At 37.2% G+C, this 12,013-nt stretch overlaps 1 protein-coding gene and 1 non-coding gene across 2 annotated transcripts; one reads left to right on the forward strand and one right to left on the reverse strand.

Annotated features, from left to right (window-relative positions):
* Nucleotides 1-87: 87 nt before the first annotated feature.
* LOC105040883 (DNA replication licensing factor MCM6) lies at nt 88-8,431 on the reverse strand. The gene is made up of 18 exons (XM_010917622.4): nt 8,275-8,431; nt 8,013-8,165; nt 7,795-7,935; nt 7,498-7,660; nt 7,117-7,310; nt 6,836-7,031; nt 6,656-6,733; nt 5,917-6,146; nt 5,337-5,451; nt 4,630-4,704; nt 4,413-4,553; nt 3,973-4,176; nt 3,716-3,877; nt 3,462-3,517; nt 3,254-3,381; nt 3,032-3,157; nt 762-892; nt 88-663 (listed from the first exon to the last, which is right to left on the reverse strand). Exons 1-18 carry the CDS (start codon nt 8,349-8,351, stop codon nt 529-531), a joined length of 2,505 nt encoding a protein of 834 aa, XP_010915924.1. The 5' UTR covers nt 8,352-8,431; the 3' UTR covers nt 88-528.
* A 2,173-nt stretch (nt 8,432-10,604) lies between these two features.
* Nucleotides 10,605-10,676, forward strand: TRNAT-GGU (transfer RNA threonine (anticodon GGU)). Its single transcript has one exon. It is a non-coding gene; the product is annotated as a tRNA-Thr (tRNA).
* The last annotated feature ends 1,337 nt before the right edge of the window (nt 10,677-12,013 follow it).

Raw genomic sequence — 12,013 nt, forward strand, 5'->3', positions numbered from 1 at the left:
AGACTCACCCACCCACTAAACAAATCAGTTGGGCTAAATCATAATTTATTGGGTTCTTTGCTCTTCATATTGACAGACAAGAAAATATAAATGAAATGTTAACTTATAAAACTCAACTGTCACTGGACAATGTCATATGGAAGCAAGTACTGTAGCTTAAGCTGCAGTTTGATTACACCATTGTTAAACAGATGCATTACAAGAAAAAACACAACCTATCAGCCAACATAGGAGTAAAGTTTTGTTGATAAACTAAATAAAGCTATCATTCTCTCCTTGATACAATAAAATTCTCACCTGCAGATCACCGGCAAATGGCCCTAATGCTTCTATTATGCAACATGAATCATCCATGCAGAGTGACTCACCAAGTATCTGTTTTCCTGGATGCTGATGAGAAACCCTAGTTTCTGCCATCAAACACAAGCAACAGCCAGCTGCAGTCATAATGTCTTCCCCTTGTATTGTTCCAAACACATCTTCATCATGTTTGATGGCGGATAAATTAAAATTTTATAGGTTGTTTTGTCAATCAATGACATAATTTGGGGCTACAGCTAAAATCCGATTCTCAGAGGATCTCCTTGCTTCACCACCATCTACAGCTGCTGAGCCTGTCCCATCATCTATGACTATCAGATGTCCTTCCCTTTGTATCAATCTCTGCACAAATGCCATTTGCACAGTAAGAGTTTCTTGACAAATGTTTAGAGTGTATAACATGGACTGAAAAAGTTAGCGTTCTTCATTGTTAGGTATACCTCTATAATAGCTTTGATGCACTTGACCTCTTCCCGCACCTCATCAGTGGAACTGTATGCACCTTGGGCATTCTGCTGCTCGACATACCAAACAATTAGATCGCCTTGCTTCATGCCAGCCAAACCACTTCCTGCAAAATTTCAAAAATCACACATTGGAGAAGGGAAAAGAGCTATCCCTCGAGTCGGGAACTATAACATTAACTTGAATCTCCAGATGACACAAAGCATAGAACAAACAAAAAAAAAAAAAGTTAATTTCTCACCGTATCTCCCAAAAAAATTGATAAGAATGAGATCTGCTTGGGATTTACATAGTATTTTCTTATGGCTTTTTGGCTATGCCTATGATGAGAAATCCCAAACCTGGCACACAGTGGAACTAGATAAAGCTATCAGAGAACTAATGCTAACATATCTTCAACAAAACTGTGCTTGAAATCACGCCTCTTGAAAGTTGAGAGGGAAGTGGCTTAATTTGCTTGAAAATAATTTATCCAAATATGCTCATAGTTTTACGAAAGGAGTCCTTTGTAATAGCTCCTTAGGAAGAGCTCTCCCCAAAGAAAATCACTTACTGAAAATAAAAGAAAAGAAAAACTTAACCTAATTATTACATGACATATATTTACATTGAAGGATTAAATATGATCAGAAGCATGTATGCATGTGTATCTGTTTATTAGTGCATGTAAAGTAAATGAATTCTTGTCCCCACTAAAAAAAAGCTTTAAGTCAATAAGACCATGAAGCTGTCTGGGAATTACAACTCTGCAGTTAACAAAGCTGATCTTAAGGATTATCCAGGAACTTTAAAAACTACTAAGAAGAGAAGCACGATAATTTTATGTAAATTTTTTGCCTTAGTGCCCAAGTTTCTGGTGCAAGTAAGGACTGCCTAAAGCTACCCAAATTTACACTCCTAGAAATACTAGGGCTTTGTTCACTGTATAAATTTAAAGAAACTAAATCCCTAAATACGGCAGGTACCTTCCATTCACAAGGTGGGAAACCAAATAAGCATAAATGCAATCTATTCTCTGAAAAGATGTTGCACTAATCCTCCAACAAAAACACCATCTGTTATTGATTACACCAAAAAAAAAAGGGCTTTTTTGGCCACCTAAGTACCCGCCTTAATGTTTTGTATCAGGTTTGAGTATAAGGGCTGAGATTGATCTATAATTGGTATTGAATGTTTTCAAGATGGTACTGCAGATTGATTTAGTGTCTCTTATTTGATATCCTGTGTTTCATTTTCTTTGATTGCAACTGACCACATCCTATTTGATATGCTATGTTTCATCCTTTGTATTCTATTTATTTTTTTAAACATTTCTCACCGTTTATATTAGTTCTGAATTTATTATTTTTGACATGACCACTTGGCACCCACCTAAACACGGTCATCCTTTGCTGCCTGCGGTCTTTTTAAAATATTGCAATCCCTATTCTTAGTTCTCAATGTTATGCAGGGCCAACTTAAATAGAACTTTCCCGATAAAAATTTAAAGATAATATTTTCTCCATATATCATGGTACCCCTATAGTAGAACTGAAACACCAAACAATTAATCATGGTCTTAGTTTCAAAAATTGCGATCATGCCTCTGATCTAAAAGCAGGATAATTCACATATTGAATTCCTAAAACAATTTTTATTTACTTCCAAACTCATTGAAAGATGCTCGTGGGAGCCCACAATGCAACATGCTTACATATAGTTATTTTCATGCAACAATAGCTGTATTTTCTGCACGTACATTTAAAAGCACCCAAACATGTATGTTTTTGTCAGTTCATTAATCAGTCACACTACAAGATGTACATTGGCACAGTTGATGTAGATGAATGTAACCCAGAGAATACATTACCCAGTAAAATCATCCAAGCAAATATGTTATTGTGTATCTTCACATATTTCAGTAAATTTAAGCCCACAATTTTATGGTTCTGTTTTTCTGTTTTGACATGGCCTGCATGAGGGTGAATATGTGACCGTATATTTTGTTTACCAACACCTCTGAATGAATCACTTTCAATTTCATCCAGCAGCATAGTTTCTAGTAAAGCATATACTATGATAAAAAAGGGCTAAATCGGTAATCAGATTACCTGAGGGTTACAATTTCAGTGATGCAATAGACTAATGTTATTTTCAACTGGTGGAAAAAGAAAGTTCATATTTCTAAAAGAAAGAGCAAAGACAAAATATAATGACTAGGAAAAGAAAAAAAAGGAAAAATACATGGCGACAGAATTCCTCATACCATCTTGCACTACTGCCTCTTCATGCTGTCGCAAGCGCATGACAAGAGCTTGAGTAACTCTCTGAAAATGATCTTCTGTTATAACCAGTTTCTTCTTCTGTCGACTATCAGTCCCTTGTTCATTACCTATTAAGATTTTTGCATTAAAATATAAGTAATTAATATAATGATATTAAATTCATAATCAAATGATCTATTGATTATATTGATATAACAGCCCACCTTCATTTTCTGGTACTGGATCAACATTTGCAGGAGTGGGTTCTGCAGCAGCTTGATCTGAAGCCCTGTTCCCGTCACCATCTTCATGATCTTGGAAATCAGAAAGATCGATTTCACTTGATTCAACACTGCATAATATGTTTTATATTAAATTTAAGCATTAGAAGAAAAAACATAATGTGAGTGGAAAAACAGAAAACTTTCTTGCCTGATAATGGATGTTTTTAGCAGCCTTACTGCCATGCGAACATGTGCTGGAAGCACCTAAAAGCATTAATCCAGAAAAGAGTAAAAATGTTGTTAAGAGAGCACCTACAGAGCATGAGCAGAAAACCCATAGCATGACAAAATTGGGCCCACTAAATAGAGTGGGAGGAAAAACTCGCATAACTATCCATGTATTGAGAAACATATGGATATAATGCACAGTAAGAGAGAGAGAGAGAGGAAAAAATTGCACACCACTTTCTCCAAGTGACAGCGAGCAATGGCTTCAGAAAGCCTTATCAATGCCTCCAGTTGCCTAACTGTCATTCTGTAAGCAACTCTGGTTCCAGGAGTACTGTCCCCTCTGCGAAGAGTTACATATGATTCCACTAGCACTTTTTTCGCTTCTGAGCTCAGCTGCATTTATATAGCCCAATCAAGAATTAAGTCATGGAGAGGATCACACATTTTTTGAAGTAAACAAGGCCTCATAAACAAAGCATGTAACATACCTGAGGTTTCAACGACTTTGCATATGTGATATAACGCTTCAACTCTGCGGTGGTAAAGGCAGGGGCAAGTGCATCTTCACGTTTCTGATGAACTCTCACAATGTGGTGGGCAATATGGTAATCAGTGTTTTCATCTGGTTCATCAATCATAACATATACTAGATCGAACCTTGAAAGAATAGCAGGAGGAAGGGCCACATTGTACTGCACAGGAGAGAGAAAATCAAGATTGTTTGTCATGATTTAATTCAAAAGTAGCATAGAAGAACTCCTTTGGTGCAATATAAAGATCACAGATAAGAATCAGAAACCTAGGAAAGTTTAAACAAAATCCATAACATCATTTCCTACTATGTCACTCAATAAGTTAAAATGAAACTTTAAAAAATTAATTTCAAGCTAGATAAAAAAAGATCAAAATTCCTGTGAGAAAGGCATACCTTGAGTGGTTTTGACTTGTCATATCGTCCTCCAGTAGGATTTGCAGCTGCTAAAATGGAGGTTCTAGCATTCAATGTGGCTTGTATTCCAGCTTTTGTGATACTTATGGTCTGCTGTTCCATTGCTTCATGTATGGCAACCTTAAAATCAACTACAGAAGTCAGCATTCCACACACTTGTTAAAAATACAAAAGTACTTGCAGTAAAAAAATCTACCTGGTCCCTTATATCCATTTTATCAAATTCATCAATACAACAAATACCATTATCAGCCAGCATCAATGCACCTGCCTGTAAAAGTAAAGAATATATCATAAACAGTAGCCATCAATTAAAAACTGCCAAAACTTGATAAACTCACAATCTAGACCTAAAAACTTAGTAATGATCCAAAGTTATTGCACATTGATATTTTCTCCATTTAAGGGAAAATGTATTGCATCTGATGCCTAGCTCAAGAAAACAAGAAATGCCAAGATGCTCTAACAGAAAATTTCATCAGTACAACTACCAGTAAAGCAAAACATATATCATACAAAATAACAATCAATTAAAAACAAGACTAAACTTCATAAACATGCAATCTAGACCATATAATACTATAATGATTTTCAGATTTTCTTCATTTAAGAAGATGCACTGCTTTTTTTGTGGAAAAGACACATCTGGTAACTTGATTGAGCAAACAACAAATGCCAAAATGTTCTAAACATTCTCTATTTAGACTCAGTCATTCTTCTGCAGAAGACGTTTGCAAACACCAGATCCATGATAACTTTTCAAGGGCAAGTGTATGTGTATATCCATTTTCTCAACATGTCATGCTCACCATTGCACATAATTGTAATTCACTTTTGAGATCTGTATTAAATTAGATATGAAAAGTTGAAAGATGTAGAATAGCTATTGCCAAAAGCAAATACCTCAATACAAAACTCGCCAGTCTCAGGCTCTTTAGCCACTGTTGCTGTCAAACCTGCAGCAGATGACGATTTTCCTGATGTATAAACAGATCGGGGAACTAGGCTGGCAGTATACCTGTTGAACGGACGCTAATAGGTAAGAATACATCAATTGACAATAACTGTGCAAATAAACATAGTGAAATAATAAATGTAGAAAAGTAAATAGAACAATGTTTTTTATGTATACATTCGAGCGCATCTGGATGGAACAATAGACAAGTTCATATGCACATTATTGACTCATGTTTTAGTAGATCATCAATCTTAATTATTCAACCAGCTGGGCTTTTGAATAGATGTTAGGACCTTTTTAGCTGCCCTGACCATCTAAATTGGACCAAACAACATACATTCATCTAGTTCCATCTTGCATGGGCCTAAATTTTTTATAGTGGTATTATTTAGATTTAATAGCTAATATTGATGGCTGTGATCAGCTGATGATTCCAATGCTGCAAAACTAAGTAGATTAATCAAAATGTTGCATCTATAAAGAAAACAAGCTGTCTGGAATAGCCAAAGATGAAGATATACATACTTTAAAAACTGAGACTTAGCACAACTCGGATCTCCAACAATGCACACATTGACATCACCTCTAAGGTTGATTCCTTCATGGGTTAACTTGTGCACACCACCCAACAACATGAGAAGTACTGCCCTTTTTATTTCTTGGTGACCAAAAACAGTGGGACATATGCTATCAACTAGTTTATTGAAAAAATCAGGAGTGTTCCTCATCCTCATAACCTCATCTTCCTCTTCTTGCTGCCAGAGAAAATTAAGAGAGTCAAATAAAAAGGTATATCTTTAGCAAGACCAGGTGGTGGAAAAAAACAATGCATGCTAGCTTGAGAACAATACAGTATGATGCTTTCAAGCATGCAAAAAAAAAATCAGTGAATTTAGGCTCCAGTTGGAGACTGTGCAAAGAGGTAAGACCTAAAGATAAAAAAAAGGAAATCATATTAAATTCATGGAAGATACAAATTATCCTGACAATCTGGACAGCAAAAATTCTCCAGTTAAATGTTGAAACTGGACAAGGTAAATGAAAAAGGCAAATGGTGCTTCACACATTCAACAAGATCATGAAGGTCTACAGTGGCTGACTATGCGTAAAAGCTAATTGGACAATAATTCTTACGTGACAATGCCTTAAACCTGCAATTCTCAACTCTGACCTTGGAGCGGTACAGAAGCATTAACAAATATTGTCGGGTAGAGAAAATGAATGAAATGAAATGAATTATAACTAGTAAAATTCAGGAACCTACCGTGAACTCCTGTTTGTCATTTTCATCACCATCCATCCTTCTGTCCCTGATGTCACCATCCCTTCTACCATCTGCAAGCTAAACACCAGAAGGATAGAATACAAAGAAAAGAAAACACTAGATTAGAATAGTGGTAACAATAAATTGGATTCCAAAATTGCAGCTCCAAGATATTCAAACCTGCACAGAATTTGCAATGAAAGCAAGGCGATATGAGAGGTCTCTTACTCCCAGAGCCCTAAGGCCCCTGACACCTTCATGACCGCCAGATGCATTCCGACGCTGAGGAGCCTCTCGCCGGCACTCTGCTCTCTCACCTGGTGAAGTCATTGCCATCACATCTGGCACCGCAACCAAAGTACCTGTGAAGATGACCCTAGATATGCCCAAAATATAAGCATTACAAAAAAACTGAATGATATAAGTTGGTTATAAATAACTTAAGTGGTGAGCAAGCTTACGTGTCTCCAGCCCTCGCCTTCTCAACAATCTCATGGCGGAGGATGACATCCAGCGAACGAGGGAGAGACCCAGCAGGTATCTCCTTTGATGTTTCTTGCATCCGTACCCTCTGCCAATCTGTGAACTTGCTTTCTTGCCGGAGCAGTGCCCAATTAGTTCGGTTTGCACACGTTGCATTCATGCAGATTATGGGCTAAAGAAAATGACAATCAATATGATCATAATCGACTCACTAATAACTCAGAAATCGAAAAAATAGCTCATGAAAGATCCTAGTTTTTTTTTTTTTTTGCCTTTGATAAAGTTGTACAACAAACGAACATATCATGACCCCTGATAAAAATTATATGATAGATGAAAATGGAACTAGCTAAATTTACCTCTGTGTATTTGTACTGCTGTTCCACATTCTTTACAACTCCACCACATTCGAGGCACTTGAATGTCCCTTGAAGGAGCTCAGGTCGGACCTCGCTTGTCCGTGTTACCACCCCCATCACTGAGGTCAGCTTTCCAATCTCTGATGTCGTCAGATCTCTCAATCTACGACAATTCCAGTTTTCCAAGCAAGTTATACGTAGTAAAAGAAGCAACTTTCCAACCAACGGAAGGAAAAGAAGGAAAAAATAGCTTTTGAAAGGTACCCAAAAAATAATAATCAAAGAATCCAGCAATACCTCTTCAACAGTGGGATGTTATAGAATGCGACATTTATGTCTCTATTAGGGCTGTCATCGGAGATGATGGCAGGCCTATTCTCGCTTGATTTGTGCTCCATTACGAACCTCTTGCAAGCATTTCTCAGATAGGGCTCGAATCTGGTAAAAACGAGCTAAATTGATACCATGTCTTTGAATCCGAACCAAAGGAAGAGGTAGGGAAACAAGAATTTGACCTGAGATACTCCTCCGCAATGGCCTTCTGGAGAACGTCATTGAAGCGCATGACATGAGAGAAATCCACATACATGGTAGTAGATTCCTTGGACCTCATTGTCTCGATCTCCGACTCGTAGAATGTCTCCACGGCATTGGGATCAGGTTTGAACCTTAGATACATCAACAAGAAGAAGCATAAGAGATCAAATCTAACGGAAACTCCAGGAAAGGAAGGGAAAACCCTAAGAAAAGGGGAAAAAAGGAGAGATTCCTGAGTACCTCTTGAGGAATTCTAGGAAGATGTTCTCCACTCGGACCGCTTTCTCGTCGACGAAGAATCCCCCAAACGCATCCATCTCTCTGTCCCTCTCGCTCTCTCGCTCGCTCGCCCCAACTCGCTCCCTCTGCTGCTATTCGAGGATCTTCCGCGGTGTTATTTTGGCGGCAAGACGAGGCGTTGGCGCCAAAACAGGGACATCGGTTCTGATCTGGTCGAACATGCTACAGCGTAATCTACCAACCATGATTTTGACGAGTGTACATTATTCTGCGCATCAGCTATTGATTCGCTGGTTATGGTACGCTGTAGGATGCTCTACTACCTCGGGAACTCATCGGAGAGTTTGGGGGACCATTGGTTATGCGGCTGTGATTGCTGGAATCGTCGACATGGTGCGATCTTTGCCGTTCGAAGCTAGGGCATCCCTTTGAACCGTAACCCTCTCTCAGTGGCACGCATAGAAATTTCTATGCGCGCGTTTGGAAACTGACCCTTGCCCGACAGAGGGAAGATACCAGAAGAGGGTGCAGATTTATTGTATAGAATAGAAAGGTCTGGCTGCAAAATTGACGATGACACCTACAATTTGATATTAAATCTGTATGTGCGGTAGAAATATCAAAGAGGCATTCAATCTGAGGGTGGCAAAAGTCGACCCAATTCATCGATCTGAGCCATATACGATCTATCTTAAATAAATTTAAATTTGATTTAAATAGATTCAGATCGTAAATAGATCAATCTGTTTAACTCGTTATCAACAATTTGCTTGTGTAGGTGGGGATCCGGTATTTTTTGAGTCCTTATATAAGGAATTATAAAAAAAAAAAATTTCAACAAAGATGTGAATAAGGAAGGATTGGTCGACAAAATATGAACCGAATACTGAATCTTGATATACCTCAGAACAATACATTTTTGTTACCACGAGATGTATTGGCTGCTATGGATCATTTGATCGGAATGAAATTTGGAATGGGTACACTTGACGATATGAATCACTTGAAAAATAAACGTATTTGTTCTATAACAGACCTGTTAGAACAGCTTCCATTGAGTCTCTGCACCTATCCTTTTTTTTATTCTAGTTTTATAAACCCTTGTTTTCTCAAAATAAAGATTTGGCTCAGGATTGCCCATTTTTAATTCCAGGGTTTCTCTGAATTTGGAAGTTACCACTTAATAGGTTTCCATACTAAGGCTCAATCCCATCAAGTCCGTAGCGTCTACCAATTTCGCCATATCCCCTTTTGATTTGAGACCAAGATCCAGTTGGAATTCCACCCATCTCTTTCATTTATTTTGGAACTATTGAATTCATTAGATAATGATTCCCATATCGAAAAAGTGTATGCTGCTATTTGATTTTTTTGGCGATCCCCTATCAGTTTATTTCTATTGGATAAACCTTATTTCAATCAGAAATTATTCTATCATTGATGTATCCGGAACAATAGTATCATTGGAGTAGATACACAACTCGCTTTAAATACAAGAAGTCGGGTAGGCGGATTAGTCCGAGTGGAGAGAAAAAAAAAAGTATTGAACTGAAAATCTTTTCTGGAGATATTTATTTTTTTGGAGAAACAGATAAGATATCCAGGCACTGCGGCATTTTGATACCACCAGAGACAGAAAAAAAAATTTCTAAGAAATCAAAAAAATTGAAAAATTGGATCTATGTCCAACGGATCACACCCACCAAGAAAAAGTATTTTGTTTTTGGCGCAAAAAACCAACCAGATTGACCCAATGGATAAATCAGGAATACAGAAACAAAAACAGCAATTGGAGCAGAGAATGCGATTGCATTATAAGGTCGCAATTGCATAGATCGAGCAAGTTTGAATTGACGTAACATAAAACCTATTAGTCCGAAAACACCATGAAGAGTAACAAAAGTCCACAGACCGCCTAATTGACACCAACGAGTAAAATCCCCTTGTGCCTCAGGGCCCCATAGTAGCAACAAGGAATGTGCTAAACTATTCGCAGGAGTGGAAACTGCAACGGTCAAGAAATTGCAATCTTCCAAATAGGAACTGGCCAATCCATGGGTATACCATGAAGGTACAACTGATTATCATAGTATTATCATACTATGAACAATTTTTTTGGAATTATCAATAGAATCTAATAGTATGACTAGATCCGAAGAGTCTTTCCTACTTTTTTTATGTTATGATTCCATAGAATTTTTTTATTTGATGGTTCTTGTATGAACCCCTATGCGTATATGTACATATATACATATATGCAGACACATATGCATATGCAGACATATATGCATTAAACTCATAATGAAAAATTCATGAATTGAATAAAATGGGCCCTTTTAACTCAGCGGTAGAGTAACGCCATGGTAAGGCGTAAGTCATCGGTTCAAATCCGATAAAGGGCTTTTTCAACTAAACTCAGGATTTAGTCTTCATTTTTCAGCGGAGAATAGAGATATTTTTTTTTTCTAAAAAAAGAAAAAAGGTAACCACCATTATAATGAGTTCTGATTATTATGAGTTATAGTTAAAACCTTTGGTATAGGTTCAAATCCTATTGGACGCAATTTATTTCCATCTATCTTTTTTAAATGGCTATACCAAGAAATCTTTTTTGAATGATTCGAATCAGAAATATTTTTCAATGAGTATTCTTGTACTAAGAATAAGAGGGAGAAGTTGACGCTTGTTCCTGAAGTAAAAACAGTTCGATCTGTTCCTGAATAGCTTCCCTCAAAAGGGCTTCCGCTTGCTCGGTGAATGTCTTGGTAGAAGATATAATTTCTTGGAATTGAGGTTTATTCTTTTTTAAGTAGGTACGTAACTGAACGAGAAATTTCTTTACCTGTCCAATTTCTAACGGATCAAGATATCCATTCGCTCCGGTATAAATAGTAACTATCTGTTCTTCCACCATGAGAGGGTCTGATTGGGATTGTTTAAGCAACTCACGTAATCGTTGACCTCTTGCCAATTGATTCTGAGTAGCTTTATCGAGATCAGAAGCGAATTGTGCAAAGGCTTCTAACTCTGCGAATTGCACTAGTTCCAATTTTAATTTGCCAGCTACTTGTTTCATGGCTCATCTGCTTCCAGAAGAAATCGAAGAATTTCTTGGGAATCCTACAAAATCAATTCGTTCTTTTTTCTCTGACAAATGGTCAGAACTTCATCTGGGTTCGAATCCTACTGAGAGGTCCACTAGAGATCAGAAATTTTTGAAGAAAAAACAAGATGTTTCTTTTGTCCCTTCCAGGCGATCGAAAAATAAAGAAATGGTTGATATATTCAAGATAATTACGTATTTACAAAATACCGCCTCAATTCATCATATTTCATCAGATCCGGGATGTGATATGGTTCCGAAGGATGAACCAGATATGGACAGTTCCAATAAGATTTCATTCTTGAAAAAAAAATCTATTTTTTGATTTATTTCATCTATTCCATGATCAGAACAAAAGGGGATACACGTTACACCATGATTTTGAATCAGAAGAGAGATTTCAAGAAATGGCAGATCCATTCACTCTATCAATAATCGAGCCGGATCTGGTGTATCATAGGGGATTTGCTTTTTCTATTGATTCCTACGGGTTGGATCAAAAAAAATTCTTGAATGAGGTATTCAACTCTCCTCTTTCTTGGAAAGATCGTGCACACGTTCCGTTCCATCTATTTCTTTATTTCTCCATGAATCGTATGCTTGTGACAATAACGACAAAATTTTCTCAATTCTAAT

The sequence above is a fragment of the Elaeis guineensis genome, chromosome 3 (genome assembly GCF_000442705.2).
Source record: "Elaeis guineensis isolate ETL-2024a chromosome 3, EG11, whole genome shotgun sequence".
Lineage (NCBI taxonomy): Eukaryota > Viridiplantae > Streptophyta > Magnoliopsida > Arecales > Arecaceae > Elaeis > Elaeis guineensis.